The sequence below is a fragment of the Bubalus kerabau genome, chromosome 3 (assembly GCF_029407905.1).
Source record: "Bubalus kerabau isolate K-KA32 ecotype Philippines breed swamp buffalo chromosome 3, PCC_UOA_SB_1v2, whole genome shotgun sequence".
In the NCBI taxonomy this organism is placed as follows: domain Eukaryota; kingdom Metazoa; phylum Chordata; class Mammalia; order Artiodactyla; family Bovidae; genus Bubalus; species Bubalus kerabau.
Genome location: NC_073626.1, coordinates 147,943,895 through 147,968,132, shown reverse-complemented (window position 1 = coordinate 147,968,132; position 24,238 = coordinate 147,943,895). Strand labels below are relative to the sequence as shown.

The window sequence follows — 24,238 nt, the reverse complement described above, 5'->3', positions numbered from 1 at the left end:
GAAACTACATTTTTGGAAACAGGCCTTGGATCCATCGGTTTTAACAGGTTTCCCAGTTATCTTTATGTATTCCATAGTTGTCCTATACTCTGAAGTAGAGAATAAAGAAATGAATTTTCAAATATGGACCATCTTGGCTATTTTTGGACTTCCCTGGTGGCTTAGACAGTAAAGCGTCTGTCTATAATGTGGGATACCTGGGTTCGTTCCCTGGGTCGGGAAGTTCCCCTGGAGAAGGAAATGGCAATCCACTTCAGTACTATTGCCTGGAAAATCCCATGGACAGAGGAGCCTGGTAGGCTACAGTCCATGGGGTTGCAAAGAGTCGGACACAATTGAGCGACTTCACTTTCCTTTTCACTTTGGCTATTTTTAGATTCCAATTACTCATGTTGTTGAAAAGAAACATCGTCAGACTGAGAACAGCCTCAAAATGCTGGCAAAATGGGCGACTTCATATTACTTGGAGAATAGTTTATGTTAGCCAGCGATGTTTGTTCTTAATGCAACAGAATTTTCCCATTTTCTGTAGAGATTTGAGGAATCATTGGGGTCCCTACCAATGGCACACATCACATTCTCAGAGGACCAGTCTCACCACATATATCAGACACAACCACCAAGGGCCGCTATTACTATCCCTGGTGTGACAGAGACGAGACAGCATTGGATAGGCCGATAGCTCAGATTACAGTGAAATTTTTGGTAACAAATACATACACCAGAGATTTATAAGACCTTTTCATTACCCTGGTTTTGCAGATAAAGGCAAAAGTGGGGGTGGGAAGGAGGCAAGAGGGGGTGGGAAGGAGGCAAGAGGGGCCATGAAAGGCATGTGATTAAAAAAGAAAAGGAGGGAGGGAAGGTTATTCTCATTCCCAAGCCAGATCAACCATTATTCCAAAGTGATCTCTAATCAAAATCCAGCATATGGTTTTTATTAATTTGGGGGCAATTCCCCTACCATCTAGTGCAATAAAAAAGGATGTTGATATCATAAAAGATTATAGCATCCCTTATCAAGCTAGCAAACAAGACGTGTAAAATCCAAGATAATGAAATAAGTTGAATTGCTTCACCCTTCTCTCCCTGGTTTTATTATTATTACTATTTTATTGCTGAAAGTTCTGAGGGGAAGAGATTCAGAGCTGGGTTATGAATAGATTAGGTCAGGTTTATTTCCAGCATGAAGCTGATACCACGGGCCCACACTTCTCAACAGTCTCAATGGGGAGAAAGCAAAGTACTAACTTTAAGCTCTAATTTGCAGAAATGATTCACCTATATTTAACTTTCTGTTTTGAAGCTAGAAAAAATAAGCTTGAGGCTTTTTTGTTGTTGTCGTTGTCAGTTACTTTGGTCAACTCTGTTCCCCTTCAGTGTGGTATATGTTCATGCTACTTTCTCCAGAACGAAACCTCAGGTGGATGGAGGCCAGCACATCTTGATTCAGGTCGGTTCAGTCACGTCCGACTCCCTGCGACCCTATAGACTACTGCATGCGAGGCTTCCCTATCCATCACCAACTCCTGCAGCTTGCTCAGACTCATGTTCGCTGAGTCGATGATGCCATCCAACCATCTCATCCTCTGTCGTCCCCTTCTCCTCCTGCCTTCAATCTTTCCCAGCATCTGGGTCTTTTCCAATCTTCTTGATTGCCCCACCATGAACATTAGGTTCTTCCTCCTCGGGGGGAGGCTGGCTATCAAGGTTCTTAGTTCTGCCGCTAGATTTCCACCACAAAGCCTCAAACCCTGAGTCATTCAGATATAGCCTGGGAAAGAGTGAGGGTTGATAATACAGGTTGAGATGCCGCACAGATTCTGGGATCTTCTAATCCATGTTGAGAGAGGCCAGAAGGGAGGGGCCCTGGGAAGGAAGCTGGCTGGCTGCTGTGCTAGGTGGGCTTACATAGGTATCTGATTCTTCTTCTTAAACTTCCCATGAAGCAGGAATTATTACCATCTCCTCATTAATGAAGAGTCTATGTCTCAGAGAGTTTTGATAATCTACTCAAGGTCATACAATGAGTTGGTGGTGGAGCAGAGCAGCCTTTTCTAACCCACTGGTGCCTGCTGAGTGAGTCCCTCCAGTCCATGGAAAAACACTCAGGAGAACAGGAAAGAGTCTTTCTGCTCCATTTCTGTGCCCACAGTTCTTGGTGCAGCCAGGTTTGGGGAACAGAGAAGAAGCTTGATGTCACCTGCCTGTCTTGGGATAGCTTGAAATTGGCTTTTCCATAAAGAGATCCAGGGAGTTTAGGGCTTACCAAGCTGAATGATGCATTTTTGTGAGCCAGCTCTATGTTTTGGAGAAAAATTTGGACCCATAGAATTTTTTTCTTGCCAAACTGCACTCTGCAGATTTGTTAATCTCTTTACTGATCGTCACAGCACAAGCCACATTTTGTGGATGAGAAGGGTCTTAGCTCAGACTGTGATAACAAAATACCATAGACGGGGTGGCTTAAAGGAAAGACATTTATGTCTCACTGTTTTGGAGGCTGGAAAGTCCAGGATCAAGGTGCTGGCATATTAGAATCCTGGCAAAGCTCTTCTTCCTAGCTTGGACATGGCTGCCTTTTCACATGGCAAAGAGAGACAGAGAGAGAGGAAATGAGAGCGCTTTCCTGTCTTCTTATAAGGACACTGATTGCCTTGTGAAGGTCCTACCCTCATGGCTTCTGTGCTAAGTTGCTTCAGTTGTGTCCAACTCTTTACGACACTATGGACTGTAGCCTACCAGGCTCCTCTGTTCATGGGATTCTCCAGGCAAGAATATTGGAGTGGGTTGCCATGCTCTCCTTCAGGGGATCTTCCTGACCCAGGGATAGAATTCACGTCTCCTGCCTTGGCCGGCAGGTTCTTTATGACTAGCACCACCTGGGAAGTCCCTTCATGACTCAGTGAAACCTAATTACCTCCCAAGACCTTACCTCCAAGTACCATCACACTGGCCACCAGGGCTTCAACATTTGATTTTGGTGAGGGAAACACAAACATTCAGTCTATAATAGGGAGTCACCGTAACAATGAGATGAGTTCTGGTCACATTCTATTCTCCTCCTGATCCAGCCTTGGGAAGGATGGCAGGGAGGCATCTGACTGCAAAGGTCTGAAGATCAAGCAGGCAGGGGCAGAGCCTCCCCTCTGCTTTTGCTCTTAAACTGCTTTGAAGCCAAAGAGAGGCCTTGCAGTGGCCCTTCAATGTGCTCTGAGAGAAGCTCACAGGAATTTTTTCAGCTTGAAGGGACTGATGTTTCAGACCTTAGTAACTGGGCATATAAAAAAAAAAACCCTTTTTCTGTCCTCCTTAAGTAAATTTTCCAACCTTGATGCCTGGACTAGGAGAATTTCCTTGTAACCTCAGCATCCTGTTTCTAAAAGTTGGGAAGCTTCTCTGGACAGTGCATGGAATGCCCTGTGTGATGTATGATGCATGGAAGAAATTTGACACTGAGGAGTATTCCTGAGATTAAAATGCAAGAGAACTGTTTAGAGCAAAGCAGATACCACAGACAGAGTTTGGCAGGCAAGACGTTTCTCACTAATAGGGCTAACAATTTAGAGGAGAATGTCATAAATTGTAATATGTTTACTTTTCATCTGATGAATTTTAACGGCAGCTTTCACCATTACCTCCAGGAATCCATAAGAAACAGAAGAACCAGCCTGGAAACGTATTTGATAGTCACTAAAACAAAGTCTGTGGCATTATCTCAGCTCTACTTCTAAACCACATTATTTTCTCACAAAACATTTTAAATATAGCACAAGAAAGAGTCCTCATATTGCTTGCACTCACTGTAACTTGAATACAGTAGTTCTTTGAGAAGTCTCATTTTCTTGCCTATCTTATTTTGTTATTCAAATGATGAAGCATATTTTGCGTGAAGTTACACCTTCTCAGAGGCAGTTTGTTCTGGAAAATTGGTGCAGCATTTCCATTTCTCACATCTTTACATAACTGGTTTCTTGTCAGCAAATGTAACCGTGTTTGACACAGTAGCCCTGGAATCTGGACTCCTGCAGGCCGTGAGCACCGGTGCGTCTCTGCAGCTCTGACTTGGATGACATGCCTTGCTCAGGAAGAGGGTTAAAATGGACAGATGCGTCTCAAGAGCTCAAACATTTCTGTTGCCAGGTTTTTATTAAAAATATAGACCCTTGTCATGGGAATGCCAACTCTGTCCTCAACTTAAGCTTCAGGTGTAAACCTCACTGGCTTCCTATCGAGGCGTGCTCCTCGTTAGCTGAAACAGTGACATGGCCACACAAGGCCCACGTCGACCAGCTCATCTGACTGCAGAGGCTCAGCTGAATGAAGAAAACCCCATAGTGTTCCTTTTTGTTCTCTTTTAAAATGGAGCTTTTGACATTACAAGGTGGCATTTTATTAATACACTCATTATCTCAAACCAGAATCACTGGATGGCTAGAGTGGCTCCTGTAAAATATCTTGTACAGACATTGCCCTGGTTATCCCTGGCCCACCCAGCTCTGGTCTTATTCCCTTGTGATCCCACAAGGCCCCTCTCACTAGCAGAGCCGTTGCACCACACAACTGTAGGAGGCGCTGTTTACACTGTTTTCTGTACGAATGCCACCCTAGGGCTATGCGAGCGGTGCCCCTTAAGTTGTGTATCAGGGGAGCCTTGCCTGGTGCATGCAAACAGGGTCTCCCACAACCAGGTCAGAAGATTTCATACAAAGATCATGATTAATTCCATGCTTTGGGGGGATTCTCACTAACCTGGTGTGCAGCTCTTCAGCTTGTTCTCGAAATCCTCTAAGCTAACACTCTGGATGTTGCCTGAAATTTTCTGTGTTAGTTTTCTATTGCTGCTATCACAAATTATCACAAACATAATGGCTTAATGCAAGTTTATTATCTTACAGTCCTGAAGGTTAGCAGTCCAGTATGAGTCTTCCCAGGCCAAAGTCTAGGTGCTGGCAGGACTGTGTCCCTTTCCAGCAGCTCCATGGGAGAATCTGTTTATTGGCTCACTCAGGTGTTGGCAGACTTCGGCTCCCTGTGTTGTAGGACTGAGATCACGGTTTCCTCACTGGTTGTCTGTCCTAGCAGCCTCTTTCTGTGTAGACTCACACCTCAGAGCAGAAACATCTGAATCTCTCTCTTGCTGCAGTCGGGAAAGGTTCTCTGATTCTAGGATTCATGTGATAGATTGCATGGGACCCATATTAATTTCAGGGCTTCCCTTGTGGCTTAGCTGGTAAAGAATCCACCTGCAGTGTGGGAGACCTGGCTTTGATCTCTCAGTTGGGAAGATCCCCTGGAAAGGGGAAAGGTTACCCATTCCAGTATTCTGGCCTGGAGAATTCCATGGACTATATAGTCCATGGGTTCGCAAAGAGTTGGACATGACTGAGCGACTTTTACTTTCATATTAATCTCAAAATAATTTTTCTAACTCAAGGTCCTTAATCTTAACCACATCTGCAAATTCCCTTTTGCCAAATAATATGAAGTAGTCACAGTTTCCTGGGATGAGGATGAGGGCAGCTTTGGAAGATCATTCTTCTGCCTACAACATTATTGACTCAATTATTTTGCCTCTTTGAATGGTTAAACATTAAAACCAATTATTTCTTGAGAAGCTTTGAGAATTGTGTTTTAGACAATATTAACTGTTATTTCTCCAACTGCAGACATATATTTTCTCATTTAAGTCTTTAGTGAGCCTATGAGCTAACATCAGTGTCATCCAAGAATGCAATCAGCTGCAAGTAATATAATCCCCAACAAATGCTGGTTTATTACTTGAAAATGAAAAGGGTATATCTAGGAGCTCAGTGATGTCATCAGGACTCCTAGATTCTTTCTGCCTATTGAGTGAGAACACAACAATAGTTTATAGCATGGACCCTGTAGCACATTGGTGGGTTTTTACAAATTTCATTCTCTGCAAATAGGGGTAATATACTCCGCCAATGGGGCTGTTGGAGTAAATGAATTAATACATTAAATGTGCGCAGAACTATGCCTGGTGTGTGTTAAGTGCTCAATAATTGTTGGCTATTTTAAATACTATTTCTGCATCATCATGCTTAGCGTGCTGGGTTTTGACAAAATATCTTCAGTTTATCACCTCATGGTTACGAGATGATTGTTGGGCTTCTAGCCATCATATCCAGGTCCCAGGCAGAAAGAGAAGGGACAAATGAGGGAGCAGGAGGCAGGTTTGCTGTTTGTATATGGAAATTAATCACTCAGATACTTATGCTTATTTTTCATTGGCTAGAACCATGACTTATGACCTCACCTCTGTTGAAGGAGAGTGTAGGAAAGTAAGTTTTTTTTTTTTTTTTTAAATACAATATGGAATCTGGATGGGCAGACACACATTGTACCCATCTCTGGCTGACTTATCCCCAGGCCCTGGAAAATGGTGACCTTTTCAGGAATGGTGGGTGGGAGAAACACAGGAAGGCATTGGCAGGGTCTTTGCAGTCTGTCATCAGGACTTCAGTGTGCACTAGTTTTAGCTATACACTGGGAAAAGATTTTGATGGGGGGCTGGTGGGAGGTGTAGAGATAGGGGGAGAGAGACCCTCCATACAGAGGATAGTCTTGGGTTGAATTGTGAATCTCCAAAAACTATGGTCGAGTCTTGAACTCCGGTACTGTGAACAGGATCTTATTTGGGAATAGAGTCTTTGCAGATATAGTGAAATTAAAATGAGGCCATATTGGATCACCCTAATCCATTGCTTGGCATCCTTGTAAGAGTGAAATTTGGGCACAGAGATACTCAGGTAGGATGCCATGTAATAATGGAGGCAGGGATTGAAGCCTGCTTTAACGCTGATGTGATCCTAAAGTTTGGGGAAAAGGAAAGCTTTTCTTTTCCTCGGTTCAGACTGCTTTGTCTCTGGCACTAGAGATGAATCATCCAAATGGCCTTGCAGTTACCACTGCTGGAGGTGACAGAAAGGAAAGGACCCATGGAGTGGTGTTGGAACCCCGGCCAGGAGGAAGGAGGGGTGAAGGCTGGGCAAGGGCCCTGTTAAGGGAAATCAACCTGGTCAGCACAATCTCTATCTCAGAACATTCTCACCTCATTTCACTCCTCTGTAACTCATTCTGGTGTCCTAGGATTCAGCCAGACAGCTTGCATTCTACAGAAGTTGCCCTACCTTCTGGAAGTCTCAGAGGCCCCTGTGGTACCACTCCACTGGCTTAACTTGGCCCAGGGTTTCTGAACATCCCCACCTCTCTTTTGGAACCATGATGTGATTGTTATTGTATATATCTGTAGCATTATTTACTTAATATTTAAATCATTTTGCTTTTAATGAAAACTTATTGCATTCCCATAGGTGGAAAAAAGCCAGGATCATTTTTTACTAAATAGAAGAGAATTTATAATAAATACAATAAAGTTATAAAATTCATGTTAGAACCTTCGTGGGCTCTCTGTTAATAAAAGAGCTTAACAAATTGTGAAGGCGTGTTGAAATCATACAAGCACCTGACTCAGTCTTCTTGTAGGAAGCAGAGAACTGGAAGGGAAATACTTTCTCTTTTTTTAATTAAAAAAAAAATAAATTTTTTTAAAATTGAAGGATAATTGCTTTATAGAATTTTGTTTTCTGTTAAATGTCAACATGAATCAGCCATAGGTATACATGTCCCCTCCCTCTTGAAACTTCCTCTCATCTCCCTCCCCATCCCACCCGCCTAGGTTGATACAGAGCCCCTGTTTAAGTTCCCTGAGTCATGCAGCAAATTCCCATTGGCTATCTATTTTACATATACATCTCACAGTCTCCTTCTTCCCCCCACCCCATGTCCATAAGTCTGTTCTCTATGTCTGTTTCTCCATTGCTGCCTTGCAAATAAATTCATGGGTATCATCTTTCTTATAGTGGCAGTGTGTTATGTGAGTCCTAATTAGAGTCAGATTCTTGTAACTGTTCTATGGCTAAGTCATGTCCAACTCTTTGCGACCCCATGGACTGGAGCATGCCAGGCTTCCCTGTCCATCGATATCTCCTGGAATTTGCTCAAATTCATGTCCTTTGAGTTGATGATGCCATTCAACCATCTCATCCTCTGCCGTCCCCTTCTACTTTTGCCTTCAGTCTTTCCCAACATCAGGGTCTTTTCCATTGAGTTGGTTCTTCGCATCAGGGGGCCAAAGTATTGGAGCTTTAGCCTCAGCACAAGTCCTTCCAATGGATATTTAGGGTTGATTTACTAAAGGTTTGACTGGTTTGATCTCCTTGCAGTCCAAGGGACTCTCAAGAGTCTTCTCCAGTACCACAGTTCGAAAGCATCAATACTTCAGCACTTAGCTTTCTTTATGGTCCAACTTTCATACCCATACATGACTACTAGAAAAACCATAGCTTTGACTGTACAGACATGTTTCAGCAAAGTGATGTCTCTGCTTTTTAGTATGCTATCTAGGTTTGTCATAAATTTCCTTCCAAGGAGCAAGTGTCTTTTAATCTCAGGGTTGCAGTCACTATCCACAGTGATCAAATAATTTTTGATTATTTGCAAAAGTCAGGGCTAATAATGGTAAATAGCACTGAGCGTCTATTGGCGAATACGTTGTCACATACTCTCTACATCATCTTATGAGGTCAGTATGATCATCACCACTTTAGAGACAGGTAGCTGAAGACACTTGAAGATAAGAGATGGTCAATAACTATCTGGGTCCCCCAGCCTGTCAATACAAGAGCCACTTGTAACCCATCCACCACTGTGCCTGACTCTCAGATGGTCCATCCCCCACTGAGAAGTAGGGGAGGGTGGAGAGGACATTTGCCAGGCAGTACACCTCAACCTTGGTCCAGGATGACTCTGTTCATCAACCCCACTCCAGTGAGTTGGCTGGGGCAGGGTGATGGTGTAGGATCCAAGTGGCAGAGAGCAGTAACGCCTTAGTGAAGACCTGGGAGGGAGTTGGGAACACCTCTAAGGAAGGGTGGGGATATCCTGATGCCAGGTCCTTGGGAAGGAGACCTCAGGCTTCTCAGTAGAGCATGGCTTGCACTTGTAGCCATGGATACTCAGGTTTCCCCACCCCAGCCTTTCATGGCACAGGCCTGGTTTGTATCTTGGGGAAGGCGGCTGATAGTACGGTAGAGGCAAAGTTCTGTGTTCTGAGACAAAGCTGCGTTTCGTACAACAGACACCTATAAGACAGTTGATTTACCTGCAGGTATTTATATGCCAGTGCTCCACTGTGTTCTCTGCTGGGGGCCTGCATCCTGTCGCTTGATTTTGCAGAACACAGCCTAGAGAACAGGAGCCTTTGAAAGTGGGTCCCAAAGCAGTGTGGCCGCACCTCTCTGAGGCTTCCCCTTTAAACCCTGGATAGGAAAAAAATCACCATGAAGAGGCACAGCCCCAGGCCAAACACTGTCACACTGAGAAGGTCAAGAGAGGGTCAGGAAAGAAACGGATATTGAAAGGCCACCTGGAGAGCAGGGCTCTGACTGGGTCTCCATCGCCCCCTCCCTGCTGGCCATCTCACACCTGGGGGGTCGGGAGGCAGATGCTGGGAGGGTACAAGGCAAAGGCCTCTTTCCCCATCATCCCAAATGCTGTTTATCAAAGGGATTTGGACTCCTAGGTGGTGGAGGCATTCAAAACTTGAAACTGGGAAGGTATAATGTGACTAAAAAGCTGCTTTAATAAAGCACAGGGCTGGGTTTGAGCTGCTCTCTCCATAAATCAAAGGATGACACCACCGTCTCTCTGAAGATCAGCAAGACAGCGCATTGTGGGGCTGGGAAGGCTCTTAAATCTAATCAACGGCTCTTTGAGCAAAAATATAGCCGTGACTGGAGGACAGAGGTGGCTGCATGCTGGAAAATATCCTGAGGAGCACGCACATTTCCCAGGTGATAAGAATGCTGAATGCTTCTGAGCCGAGAAACCTTGGAAAACAATTAGCCGGAGAAGCAAGATAACCTGTTGAAATTATTGCCCTGCACTTTACTGCTCTCAATAAATTTCCTGGCAGCCTCTTTCCAACTCAGGGTCCTGGACTGCTTATACCTTTAATAGTTGGGGGAATTAAGTCATCAAAGTTTCATCTACCTGTCTGACTTCAGCCCAAAGTACAACTTATTTGCCTGGATACCTTTCAAAACTGCTGTCTACATAGATTATAATTTAATATATAGTGGAACTAACACAAGGCTGCCTGTTTCTTGAGTCTGAAATGTCAAAATCTGCATTTACACGTTCTGAATTTTCTTCCACGTTGCACACGCTTTAAATAGTAATCACAATGTAAGCTATGAAGAATTAAAAGAAATTGCACAGAGATTTACCTTTAATCCCTACTATTCATGGGTGTAACAAGGAACCCTGTGGACTCAGAGCTGGATTTTAGATCAGAGCTGCCACTTTACTAGTGATAGCTGGTTCTAATGCTTTTAGAGCCTCAGTTGTCTTACCTCTAAAATGGGGATAATGCCCATTTTAATAGATATGGAGAGAAAAATAAAAGGGAAGCAACTAGCATGGCTCTTATGTTAGTTCATAACTCAACAGATATCAGCCCTCCCCTTTTTAGTACGGGCTGGTGATTTGATGAATTTTCCAGTTCAACTCTCATAGTGCTTTCAACTGGGCCAGTTTTTTGTTTTTTTTTAAGAGTTTTTTGAAATGAGAAGCACATTTTTAAAGTCTCTATTTAATGTGTACTGTATTGCTTCTGTTTTATGGTTTGGTTTTGTAGTTGAAAGCTTCCCTGCTGGCTCAGATGGTAAAGAATCTTCCTGTAATGCAGGAGACCCAGGTTTGATCCCTGGGTTGGGAAGATCTCCTGGAGAAGGAAATGGCAATCCACTCCAGTATTCTTGACTGGAGAATTCCATTAACAGAGGAACCTGGCCGGCTAAGGTGCCTGGGATCGCAAAGAGTCATACACGTTTGAATGAGCAACACTTTTAATTTCACTTTCTTTGTAGCTGAAAGGCATGTGGGATCTTACCTCCTTGACCAGGGATCAAACCCTGCATTGGAAGGTGAGTCTTAAATACTAGACTGCCAGGGACATCTCTTGGCCAGCTTCATTTACCCATTTGTGTGAGTGATTCTTTCAGCCCAAATCCCTAGAGCCCCTAAGTAATTATTCTAGTTGGGTCTGAAATTCCAAGGATAAGTTACTTAATTCATTTAAGGCTCTCTTTTCTCATAAAGTTTGAGGATTAAATGGGATAAGATATGAAAAACATTCAGGCTAGTATCTAGCAATAGCTAAGAACCAAATCATATTGGCTATTATAATGATTAACCTACAGCCCTTCCTAATCCCATCACACAACTTGTCCTCACCCTCTCCCTCAAATCATACGTACTGGGAAGTTTCTTATCTCTGTACAGACACTTGTGTTCTGTTCTTCACCTAGAAAGCCAACATCCTTCTTTGCTTGGCCTGTTTGTATTCTTGTCTTGAAGGTTGTATTTCAGACATCACATCATCCATAAGACCTACTGATCCTGTCTACACCCAAAGTCAGAAGTCCAGCTTCTCTGGCAGAGCGCACTTCTCTCAAGAACTCACTACATTCAGCTTTGAATTTTGGTTCTTTGTATACTTGTTTTTCTTTCTTCCTCAGGTCCTTGAGAACAAAATCCAAGGCTCCTCCATGTCTGTGGGCCTCTGCTGCATTTTACATGAAGTATCTGTTGGGCCACAATGAATCTCTCTTTATTTTTGAATGTCATTGGGATGACTAAGCAGAAGAGCCACAGGGTCAAGGGTTGTTACCAGGTAAACCATATTTAGTGTATTGCACATTCATCATTGGGCTTCCCAGGTGGTGCTAGTGGTAAAGACCCAGCCTGCCAATGCAGATGTTAAGAGAAGTGACTTTGATCCTTGGGTTGGGAAGATCCCCTGGAGGAGGAAATGGCAAGCCACTCGAGTATTCTTGCCTGGAGAATCCCATGGATGGATGAGCCTGGTGCACTGTGTTCCATGGGGTTGCAAAGAGTCAGACACAAGTGAGCACGCATGCATGCACATTCATTATTAGGCAGCAAACTTAGGTATTTGGCATTGTTTGAGGAGGGTAACCACCAGCCAAATAAAGGTTCAGGTCAAAAGGATGATAGTTGAATGTTAAGTGTGTTCACAGCTGTGAAGCATCTCCCCTCCTCTTCCAAAGGACATGGGTTTCTTAACCATGACCAAGGACCTCTGAGAGTCCAGTGATTTCGAAGGTACAGAGATGAAGCACATTAGCCAAAATATGCTAAGGAAGAAGCTTCTGATGTAAGCTGGTGACGTACCCACTCACATGGCAGAGAGCTCACTCAGGACTAGCATAGTGTGCCAGGAACACAGTAGGGTCTCAGAAAGCACTTCATGAATAAAGGAAGTTGTACCTGGGTAACTCTCTCATGCCTCAGTTTCTTTAGCTGTAAAATGAGTCTGATGTTCTCTGACTATATGAGAAGCAAAAATCACTATTATCAGGAACCAGTCAGCCAATGAAGTAAACAACAATTAGTATAAACATGGCCGCCAAAAAAGAAATCTCAGTTGTCAAGACACTTACAGAAGTAATCTCTAGTTTCTTTGGATATGCCTAAGTAGTGTTCATTAGTCCTCTTATTTAGTACTATTGTATGCAAGACTCCTTACAGAAAGTCAGGGGACCATCCAACTCACCACCTACGGTTGTTGAAAGGAACAAGTAATGCAAGTGATTGCAAAGCACTTGCCTAAAATCCAAGGAATTATACAATAATAATAGTAGTCATCTGTCACTAAAAAAAGTATTTCCATCTTGGTAGGTTGCAAGTAATACATTTTCTCTCTACTCAAGTTTCTCTTTACTCTCTAAAGAATGCATTGCCCATTGCATTTATAATTTCCTAGCCTGCTTCATGCTTTAAGTTGGAACCTGGCCTGCTCACGTGAGCTAACACCTTTTACCTTGAGAATAATACCAGGTGATCTTAACAACAGGACTTGGAGATATATGGTTTGGACTGTGAGCTGGAACGTCAGCACTGCAGCAATTCAGGGAAAGAATCCTCACACCTCATTTCTTCATTCAAATGAATTCAACAAATATTTCTTAAGTGCATAGTCAGAGCCAGGCGATGTGTTACAAATACGATACTCTTAGAAGGCCACACAGACATGGAAACCAATCACTGTAATAGAGGTAATAAAAGTTTTATTGACGATCTGCAGAAAGGATCTCAGTAATACTGGATGGAATTGCCAGCTCTGTCTTGGGAGGAGGCTGCAGCAGGTAACTTGGTTGGTGTAGTTGCTGATAACTGAGTCCCTCCGAGCTAAACAGAAAGGAACTTAATGTGGGGAGTTAGATTCCCAGGTGGCTCAGCGGTAAAGATTATGCCTGCAACACAGGAGCTGCAGGAGATGCCAGTCGATCCCTGGGTCAGGAAGATCCTCCTGGGGAAGGAGATGGCAACCCACTCCAGTTTTCTTGCTTGGAGAATCCCATGGACCGAGGGGCCTGTTGGGCCATAGTCCATGGGGTCACAGAGAGTCTGGCGTGACTGAAGAGACTAAGCGCAGCACACACAGCACGGGTGTTTGCCGATGTGTTGGAAGGGCTAGAGAAGGCTTCAGGTAGGGCTTCCAGGAATAAACCTCAGAATGTTACAGAACTGGCCCATGGAAGGAGTTGCTACCCAGAAAGTCAGGGCCTTGAAAAGCCTTACCCCATCTGTGGGCAACAGCGTTACGCTGCCTCAGCTGTGATCCTTCCTAAAACAGTGGATGTCCCTCACATGGCCTCTTGACCCCCAGGAAGCTGGAGACCAGACACCCCTCCAGTAAAACCAAATGTCTCTGGTACTATGCTTGCCCACAGAAGCACTCCTGGGCCTCAGTTCCGTCTTCCAGAGTGTTCAGTGGAGGCTGGGCCGCATGTGGTGCCCAAGCTGGGAGGAAATCTGGAAAAGGTGGTCTCTAGGTTTCATGCCTCTGACCTGCAGTAAGTCTTGCTCCAAGAGGGCGAGGTGTATATGAAGGAGCCGGCCTTCAGTGTCTGCCTTCAGGTCTTCATGGAGAAAGAGTCAGTTGGTCTGGGATCTGAAGGAGGACCGAGGAGCCACAGGTCAGAGGGCGTTTTGAGCAGCGGAGGATCTGCTCGCTGCATTTACTGCGTACTGCTGTGGTGCAACGGAGAAGGCGATGGCGCCCCATCCAGTCCTCTCACCTGGAAAATCCCGTGGACGGAGGAGCCTGGGGGGCTGCAGCCCATGGGGTCGCGAAGAGTCGGACACGACTGAGTGACTTCACTTTCACTTTTCCCTTTCATGCGTTGGAGAAGGAAATGGCAACCCACTCCAGTGTTCTTGCCTGGAGAATCCCAGGGACGGGGGAGCCTGGTGGGCTGCCGTCTATGGGGTCGCACAGAGTCCGACACGACTGAAGCGACTTAGCAGCAGCAGATGTGGTGCAAAGGCGTTAAATGTACCCCTGGCTCAAATAAATGAAAGTAATTTGAAACAACACTAGCACAAGATGTAAAATTAGGAGAAATGAGACTTGAGAGAGAGGCACAGTGGACTGATTTTGGAGGGCTTTGGACTTCAGACTTGAAGCCATAAGTATTAGCCACAGACAGGCTTTGAGGAGTGAGGGTGTGTGTGTGTGAGAGAAAGAGAGAGAGAGAATGGAGGCAAGGATTCATGTGTATATGTGTGTGACAGAGAGAGAAAGAGAGAGAATGGAGGCAAGGATTCATTTTCCTTGACTGCTGGGCAGCTATGTGTGTTATATATATAGCAGTATTCTAGTAAACATATAACTATGTTTTATGTACCGGTGTGCTGGTACTGTTTAACAACTGACTCTCCAAAAGGGAAAAAGTCCTGATTTGTAGGGTATGCTAATCCCTGTGTTGTGAATGCTTCGAACATGACCTATTTCAAGCTACCAATGTGACATCACTGAACGTGGAGTTGGGAAGAAATGCAGACAGTTAGCTCCTGGGAGCTAGTTCAAACGGGCTCCATAACTCCTATGTTTGGCCTGTAAGTTGATTCTTAAAATAATCCCATAAGATGTATAGTAGTTTCATTTCACAAATGGTAAAACTGAGGCCTAGAGAGAGAAGCATTTTATGCAAGTTTATGTAGCTAATCAGTGTTGAACCTAATTTTAGGAGTAGAAGGGGACAACAGAGGATGAGATGGCTGGATGGCATCACCGACTCGATGGATATGAGTTTGAGCAAGCTCTGGGATTTGGTGATGGACAGGGAGGCCTCATGTGCTGCAGTCCATACGTTGCAAAGAGTCAGACACGACTGAGTGACTGAACTGACTGACTGTGTGCAAAGCCAGTGTTCTTTCAACAAGACAATGCTGCCTCCAGACTAATTTGGTCAGTTCTCTGTTTCAAAAAAGTTCCTGTGGGAGTGCAGGGCAGAGGTTGATATCACAGTGTGAGAGAGTAGACAATGTTTAAGTGAATCAGTGTCTATGTGTCCCAATAAAATTTTATTTACAAAGGTGGTAGGTTCTGTATAGAACAGAGGTGGGTCAAAAGGAAGCTAAATAAGAGGCAGAGATCACATAGAAGGCTGCCGAGGGGAGCAGCTGAGAAGTGATGGCGCTGAATGAAGGCCATGGCAGCATGTGAGGAAGAATGGATGTATTTGACAGAAGTCGAGGGTGGAATTGCTGGCCTTCCATCTCATCAGATGGGGATGGTTATGGGCAAGGAGCAGAGTTATATATGGTGAGTCAAGGATTATTTCTGAATTTTCTGGTTTTTAACTATGAACATGGTGGTGCCCTTGGTCAGCACAGAGTCACGAGAAGCAGGTTTCTTTGGAGAAAGCTTGTTTTCAGTTTGGACAAGTTGAGTGCAAAGGGGCTTTGGAAAGCCTAAGGAGGGATGTCCAGTAGGAAAGTGGAAATGCTTGTACTCAGGAGACAGATCAGAGCTGGAGATTGTGAGCAAATCAGTCTAGGATGGTAGCTGAAAGGCTGTGGATGAACTTGAAGAGAGAGTGTGAAGAGGGCTGGGAATAAGCCAGTAAAGTTGCTTGGGAAACATACGGATGGTCTCAAGGAAAACCAGCTCAGAATCCTGTTTCTTTAGACAGGGTGAGAGTGATCCTGGCATGAGAGAGGGGGTCAACTGTGTCGGATGCATTTGTGAATTCTGTGATGTGCTGCCCAAATCCCACTTCAGGAATGGAAGGCCATTCCCCAGCTACTGTGAATATGGCCCAAAGATGACCCCCAGTTCTGTCCTTTTGGGGATTGCCTCACCTGAGGAAAACTGCCTGGTTCTGGGTCTCCTCTCCTTTCAGGGGTAGCCCATACCCCTGACAGAGATGGTGGGATAAATGCCCCTCTCCCGTGTCCACACTTGGGACAACTCTATGGGGCCACTGAAGCTTCAGATTTCCTTGTGGAGTTGGCTGAGCCCAAGCTGGAAGGGCACGCAGCTCAGCTTCTCCCTCTCTGCTCCGTCCTATCTTCTTTCCCTGCCTTCTGTAGGTACTGAATCCAAGTGCTCTTCCGAATAAACACATTGCTTGCTCGTTCCCATCTCAGCATCTGCTTTGGGGGAGCCCAGCATATGGTTAACCAGGTGGCTCAGTGGTGAAGAATCCACCTGCAATGCAGGAGACGTGGGTTCTATCCCTGGGTTGGGAAGATCCCCTGGAGAAGGAAATGGCAACCCTCTCCAGTTTCCTTGTCTGGAAAATCCCATGGATAGAGCAGCCATGGGGTTGCAAAGAGTCGACACTACTTATCGACTAAAAAACAGCACACGACAGACATTAGTTCCCTGTGTCCTCGGCCCTGTGACGTTGCTATTCTAGGGTGGGCAGGACCAGACCCACCCATTCATTCATCAAATCTTAACACAAGTCAGTGGTGGGTGAAAACCAGGACTCTCTTACTGACTGAATAAAGCTTTATTTTAATGCAAAATAAACAAGAAAAATTTATATATTCATATATAACAACATCCAAAATGTTTCTGTGGTACAAATGGGATCATCCAAAAAAGACCGTAAAGAATTCATTCTCCACCCTCAATCATATGCCAAAATATGATTTCACATAATTTATCTTCAGAACTTATGAACAGACTTGGTATCATATAAGCAAAGGAAAACACTAGAAAAAGTGACTGTATAAACAGCAGGTTTTGTTTGTATGTTCCCAGTAGTAAACAACACTGCAGTCAGCATAGATGGAACGTAACACTTCTGAAAGAGCTGAGTCAGGAGACCGTCTCAGTGGTTAGTTCACTCTCCATTCTGCGCCGTAGTGAAACCCACCTTCAAAAGTCAGGCTGTGTGAGATTCTAGTACTATTTAAGGACACGAGGGAGAAAGAGTTCCCCTTAGAAGCTGAGCTGCATATGAGATTCTAGGCTTATTTTAGATATCTCACTTTCATTCTCTTTTTTATCAGAAAGGTGACTTCGTAGGGATATCTTACAGAGACTTCTCTTTCTGGTCTCATTGTGGCATCATTTCCACTTAAGTCGGTGTGAACTGGGAGTACAGAGAAATACCATCGTGGGCTGTTTCTGACTCCCAACACCCTCCTGCCTTATTGCACTAGATCTGAGATATATTTTGCTCATGGACTCAGAAAGCAGCAGGGTGTCTACCCAATTTAGCACCAATTTGAAGGCTGTTCATTGTAAATTTCAGAGTTTAATGCTGATGGGAATTTTATAGACACACCTTGCTGTCCACACTGAACTCTCCATCTCTCTCTGTCTCCCTGAAATGCTAAGATGTTCCTCCAAAGAAAAGGAAGGGACATACCAACCCTATGCATGGCAACTCTAAAACTTATCAGGTGGATTTCCTTCAGAAAATAGATTTCATTCAAGAAGTTCATAAATCTTCGGAAGGAATAATGAACCATGTTTTAATTTTGTTATTGGCGGCAAAAATCAAGCTACAGTGAAGTCTTGAATCTCCTCTTATCAGTTCGTGTGCACAGAGTTTCCTCCTCGGGGTGACGGTGCTGTTAATTATAAGATCTTTGCTCTGTACTATACTGTGAAGTCAACACATACAGATCTAAAAACCTAATAAGGAGCTTCATAGTAAATTTCCCTGCACTTTTTGTTGTTACTCAACCATGATTGAGAAAATACTCCTGACTTTGAACTTTCCTTTCATCCAGTGATGTGATATTGTGGGGAAGCAATATTATACCAAGAGTGATACTGACACAGCCCAATGACACGAAGGGTTAGTGAGATGTTGTGTTTCTTCTCTCCCTTGTAGAGGACTGAGTTTGCTTGCATCTAAACGTATTCTGTGGTCTACTCTCTTACATCTCTCTACTCCTGCAACAAGGGACAGAAAAAGAGCTCCTTAAAATATCTAGTGACTTGAGGTCAACACATCACTTCAAGCTCTGGATGACCTAGTGGTCAGATCAGGAGCCAGGCAGGTGTACATTGGTGGGTTTTCAGCTCACCAAGCTCTCGGTGCCACCTTTTCCTGGGGGGCTATTTGCATTCTGAGACTGAGTTTGTCCAAGGCCAAAAATAAATCAGGAACTATTTCCTGCTACTAGGAGCCCACTGATTATAGCCTGGTCTTCTAAATACTCTAAACAATCTGTTCTTCTAGATACTGGGAAAGAGTTCCATAACCTCTGGGTGGTGACAACTGGGTTGGTTCACAGGCGTTTATAAAGCTTACATTCAAGCTGTTCTTTATTGTTACTCGACTTGATGAAGACTGTCATACACACAATGTTGGCTTCTTCTGGGTAAGGTCAAATAGGTCATGTGTTATACTTCAAGCAAGAAAAGAAAACTGCTATAATCTTTTCCCATTACTTTTAATAGTACATTCACATCCTTGGCTGCCCCTCAGAATTAGCAATTGCTTTACTGCCTGTGTATACAACACAAAAGGGCTTCCCACGTGGCTCAGCGGTAAAGAATCCACCTGCCACTGCAGGAGATGCCAGTTTGATCCCTGGGTCAGGAAGATGCCCTGGAGGAGGAAATGGCAACTTCACTCCAATATTCTTGCCTGGAAAAGTCCATGGACAGAGGAGCCTGGTGGGCTACAGTCCATAGGGTGGCAAAGTGGGACACGACTGAGCACACACACACTCAAAACCATGCTTGGAGCAGCTTTCCTTGAGCCTTAGTGCAGGAGATACCATGCTCACAAGCTGGCAACATGGTGAAAATATGGGCATTCTTCCTACTGGGGCTGCTCTGAGTGTCTCACTTTCTATCACTGCCCCTTGGGGGAACTTGGCCTTAATCCAGAAGGAAACCTCTGACTTGGCTATATCCAGTAGTCTACAGAAATTTGGTTAAACTAAACTATGGAACATCCTGAAGAGCTGGCTTTTATTGCTTCAAAATACATCATACTTCTCTCATCTTACCATTGTCTTCTTGAAGGTTTATTTAGCTCGAGGGAAGGCAGCTTGCAGCTTGTTGGCAGGGAAACCCTATGGCTCACCTACACTCCACCTTGAGGTGAGAAGGGCCCAGTCCTCAACCTCAGAACAAATTGCAAAGAATCTAAAGGTGCCCGGCTTAAAAGAGATGACAGACAAAAACAACTTGACAACCTATTCTCAAGAGGGCCGTAAGTAAACTGTAGTTTAGAAAATGATACCTCTTAAAGTTCAGTAAATAACACTAGTTAAGTCTAAACCCAGCACTTGCATCATTCTTGGTAACAGAACTATATTTTAAAATTAAAAAAAAAAACTAAACTGGGCAGGATAGAAACTCTGGGTATTCAATAACATCAATACTATAATTTATTAAATCCTAGCAGTCAGAGGTATTCTAATCTCAGACAGAATATGTCTGAACTGAACTCAAGGCATTTTTGGGGGGAGGGAATGAAGGAATGTAAAAAGGCTTAGAGGACTGCAAGGGTCACTGAGCAATTTGAGTTGCTGCTCCCATGCTTTGCTGTTTCTCAGTCTTCTCTTGTGTTCTCATTTGGGTCAGGGTTTAGAGGTTCTAATCTATGTTGAAATAAGTAGAATATATGTGCAAAGCTCTAAAGAAATTCTGATGGATTTTGGAGGGTGGGGTTTTAGCTTTTCAAAGCCCTAAGACCTTTTTCCAACTGGAGACCTTGGCCTTGGTCTTGCTCTGACTCGTGTTAATGAAATATAGCAGATGTAGAATGATTTAGTTTTATGCTCCTTCTCCCTTCCCTTCTGTTTTGTTTGTTGTTTTCCTTTTTATTCTCTTCATCAAACTTTCCAGAAAGTATTTTTATTTTCCATTCTCCATACTGGTAATCACACACCTTCATACATACGCACACACGCACACATACACACACATTACTACTGCTTGCTTGTTATCATTCCCAAAGAGCACCGTCAGCCCTTTCCTGACCCTGCGTGCATATGGTGCTGCTTGGCACTGAGTCGAGAATTGGCATCTCCAGAGCACTGCTTCCTGTGTGACCTAACCAGAGGGCCCTCTCTTTCCTGAGTACATCTCAGCTCTCAAGTGGGAGTCTTAAAGTAAAGGCCCCAGTTACAATAATGACAAGCAGGAGATCTGGGGATGAGTCTGAAGCCAGATATCTCTATGCTATCTTGCCTGGGATGTGGGAGAAAGGAAGGTGAGGACCACGGGAATTTCAGCCTTTTAACTTGATTGCCTTGATCCTAGGCATAGAGTTCTTCTGGAAGCTCTGACTAGCTTTGTGAATTCTCCCAGGACACTAATACTGCATTCACATCTTTTATATAAAAAATCGAGGAAACGTGAAATGCTTATACCAAGTGAGTGGTACTGAGAACCTGAGAAATTCTACAAATAAATGCAGCCTTCCTCTGGGTACAAAATATTTCAAGGACCTCACTCTTCATGTTTGTTGTTGTTTTCTCAATGCGAAGACTACTCTCTTAGGATGCCCATATTTGCAGCTACTCTTCACAGATTTAACAACTTAAGGAGGTGGCTGAAGCTTAGCCTCTGAATGGATGATGTCCCAGAGACTGGCCCCTCTCCCTGCCATGACGCCAATGCTATGCATGTTTGTGTTCCAGAGAGGTGGCCATGCTGTAGATCTCCACTGCTATCTGCCTGTTCAATTGCCACTCTCAGTGAACTGAACAATTCTAAACATGTTTCAAATATCAGGCAGTTTTGTTTTTATGACCCTATCCTTCCTCTTCCTTCTGATTTCCCTCCCCAAACTCCTACTCCATTCTTTCTGATTAGTGGTCAAGTGTTGCAGCTTCAGTGAGAAAAATCTAATCTGTACCATAGAGAATTCTCGATAGGAAGAAGGCCTTAAGGTGTAGGAAGAACAAAGGTGATGTTGGATGTCTTCCGTCCTGGGCTGGGCTGAGCCTCGTGGTGTTCAGCTACACGGCTGCAGTCATGGGGTTCTTCTGCCTAGGATCCTGGGTTCGGTAGGGGTACTGATCTGGGCTGCTCCCTCGGGGCCCTGGTCTGCCCATTTCTGGGTAGGCTGGTACTCTGTGGTGCTGAGGAGGGGAAGGTGGGACATCTTGTCGGAAAGGTCCTTTGTGCTGGGGGGCTGGCGGGGGTGGGTAGTAGTGGGGATACCGGAGATCTGTGACTCTCAGATCTGGGGGGCGAGGATAGCTTCCTTTGGGTGGATGCACAGGATGAGCCCCTGGGTAATAGGGAAGCTCCCTTTCCTTGTAGAGCCCTCGCGATGTGGCTGTCAGGTAGTCTACAGGATCTGCTGGTCCTCCCCTGGAAAGAGAAGACAAGACACACATCAGTGACCACTAGCTGGCTGCCCAGCTGATGTCCACAGCCCTCAGCATCCCGTGTGGTCTGGTGTGCCCACAGACTGGATCTGGCCAATGGGATGTGAATAGCCATGATGCATACCCTTAAAAGGAAGAAAGAGACCCTCTTCTCTTCCCTCCTTTCTGTTGGCTGCTAAGAGTGGCCATAATAAAGATCATAAGGAGAAAGCCACATGCTGAGGAAGGCAGAAGAAGAAGAAGGAAAGAGCCTGGTTCCTCTACACCATGAAGCCACCATGTCAGTTAGGTGCCTAAGAGAGAAATATTCTTCTATCTTGTTGATATGTTGGCCTTTATTATAGTAACCAAGCGAGTTCGCTAAACAAGACTGAGTTTGGCTCTGTTAATACTAGAATTGTTCACCCCGTTCCTTCTCCACCTTCCTGAATCCTGACATGGTGGTAGAAATGCACATGTTATCTGGAGTCATAAACTTCCCAGGGAGTGAACTCACTTCTCTCCTGGTCTGTGGGCTATTCTTTACACAGGCCACAGTCTTGGTCTAACTCTGGTTGGCTTCTGTGACACATCTGTGTAGATTAGTATGCCCTCTTTCCACAATTCCTGGAGGAAGTCCCAACCTAGAGTCTGGAGTTATCCACCTATAACTTTTATATGAAGCCATTCTACTGCAAAGTCAGTAAGTACCACCCAGCCGGTAGCAGATTGGGAAAAGTCAAACCAGCTGTTAAGTTGCACTGTGTCATGAGTAGGCACACAGAAAGGTCCAGGGCAAGAATAAACACTAACATAAAGCGACCCTGTCTGGATCTCTCTGCTAAGACAACAAGCATCTTCTGATCCATTTGCCATAACAGAAGCAATACGTCTCTAAACAATGTACAGATGACTGCATCTTATCTAGCCTGGGGTTAAACAGATGAGTTCTGTTTGCAGCTCTTAAAATCCCATAAACCTTCTGTGCACATATTCCCTAACATCATGCCCAAATCCTCCCCACTTTCTACCATTCCTCTTTTTATTATTTCTTTTTCAAGGAAAAGAGCAACAGTAACAATTAATGGAAAGCTCTCCAATGTCAGAGTACAACCTGGTAGAACACTTGAAAGAAATGACAGGGCTGTAAGAACATGGTGTCTGTGGTTAATCAAGCACTGTCAATGAGGGTCACAATCACCCTGTAATCTGCAGAGTTTGATGGGAAAACAGCTCTGTAAATTCCCCAATCAATGATGGTTTGACAAGCTCTAAGCTTGAGTCCATGTGGAAAGCAGCACGTGAACACATTCATAAGGATGAACAATAGAATTTTTCTCTACTTTTTTATGTCTTAATTTGGCTATGTATAATAATGAAAGTTAGATCTTTGAGCCTGGGTTAATTTAGTTAGAGTTTTCAGGTACAAAAATTAAATTGTTTGTGTATAAGTAAGTTATTATAGCATCAACTGTTATTATTCAGTGCAGTTTGCTTTGCTCTATTTTAAATTGCCCATGACAAATAGAGCACAAATGGGTAATCTGTCACCCCAGCACTGGGAAATAAAGGATGGGGATTTCATCTTCTCTTTCCTTTAGAATGTTATTTTTTTAATTTATAAAACTTCCAGCATTCATTATATCTTTTATTGTACAATATTTTAAGCTCCCCCTCCTCTCCCACCATGCTCATTTCTACTTCCTTTTTGTTCATGTTGGAGATTTTCAAAACACTTAAAAAAAAAAAACACCCCCCAAAACCCCCCTAACTTGTGTTTTCTCTCAGAATCTACTGATGATATTTCTCTGCATGAAGTGAAACATGTGGTTTTTCTGCACTCATTTTAAGCCCTTGGGATAAATCACTGACATTTGCAACACACAAACATTATCTGCCTTAAAACGAACATACAATCAATGCTCCCTCCGGACCCTCTTAGCATGAATGTTTCCTGTTTAAAATTGAAAGAGAGAAAGGAGGAATTCCAGGCCTTGGACTTTTAGGGTCCTGTTCTCTCCCTGGAGATTTCTCTCTTTTAAAACAGAATATTATAAAAGACAGGCAGGCATTGTTTTTTTTTTTTTTTTTTTTGTGGAGAGACTAGCCAGATCAAGCGGTGACAGAGCAGAAGCCACCCTGATAGCCACAGCCACCGCACAGGCTGCGTGCACACGGTCAAGCCTCTTCTCCCACGTCTCCCCCTGCCACTTGGTCACCTTGCATGGCCAGGGGAAGCTGGGGGCAGAATTCAAGACAGTTTTGTGGACTCACATTGCTTCCTCTGAGGGGAGATTTTACATCTGGGAATTTGCTTACATGTGGCAGAAACCAAGTGAGGTAGCTGTTCTTTGTCAAGAAATGAAATCATGGAAATTGTCTTTTTCTGTAGAACTCATCAAAGCAGTTATCCTTTCTAATTTTTCAGAGAGAAGACAAACAATGAGCTGGCCTATATAAACACTCTTTAAGGTTCAAAGAGTGCTGGAAGGATTTTTCTTTCTTCGGTGGTGGGGGAGTGGGTTGCTGTTGTTTA

At 44.1% G+C, this 24,238-nt stretch overlaps 1 protein-coding gene and 1 long non-coding RNA gene across 9 annotated transcripts in view; one reads left to right on the top strand and one right to left on the bottom strand.

Annotated features, from left to right (window-relative positions):
• LOC129646672 (uncharacterized) overlaps nt 1–24,238 on the top strand; it is an 81,173-nt gene that overhangs the window by 20,352 nt on the left and 36,583 nt on the right. The window lies entirely within an intron of this gene.
• The window catches only part of PARD3B (par-3 family cell polarity regulator beta), a 1,164,360-nt gene continuing 1,157,026 nt past the window's right edge, over nt 16,905–24,238 (bottom strand). For all 8 annotated transcript variants that reach the window (XM_055573198.1, XM_055573199.1, XM_055573203.1 and 5 more), the window contains one exon: nt 16,905–21,706. In XM_055573198.1, the coding sequence (XP_055429173.1) occupies nt 21,349–21,706 (358 nt within the window). In that variant the 3' untranslated portion in view covers nt 16,905–21,348. The remainder of the gene's footprint in view (nt 21,707–24,238) is intronic.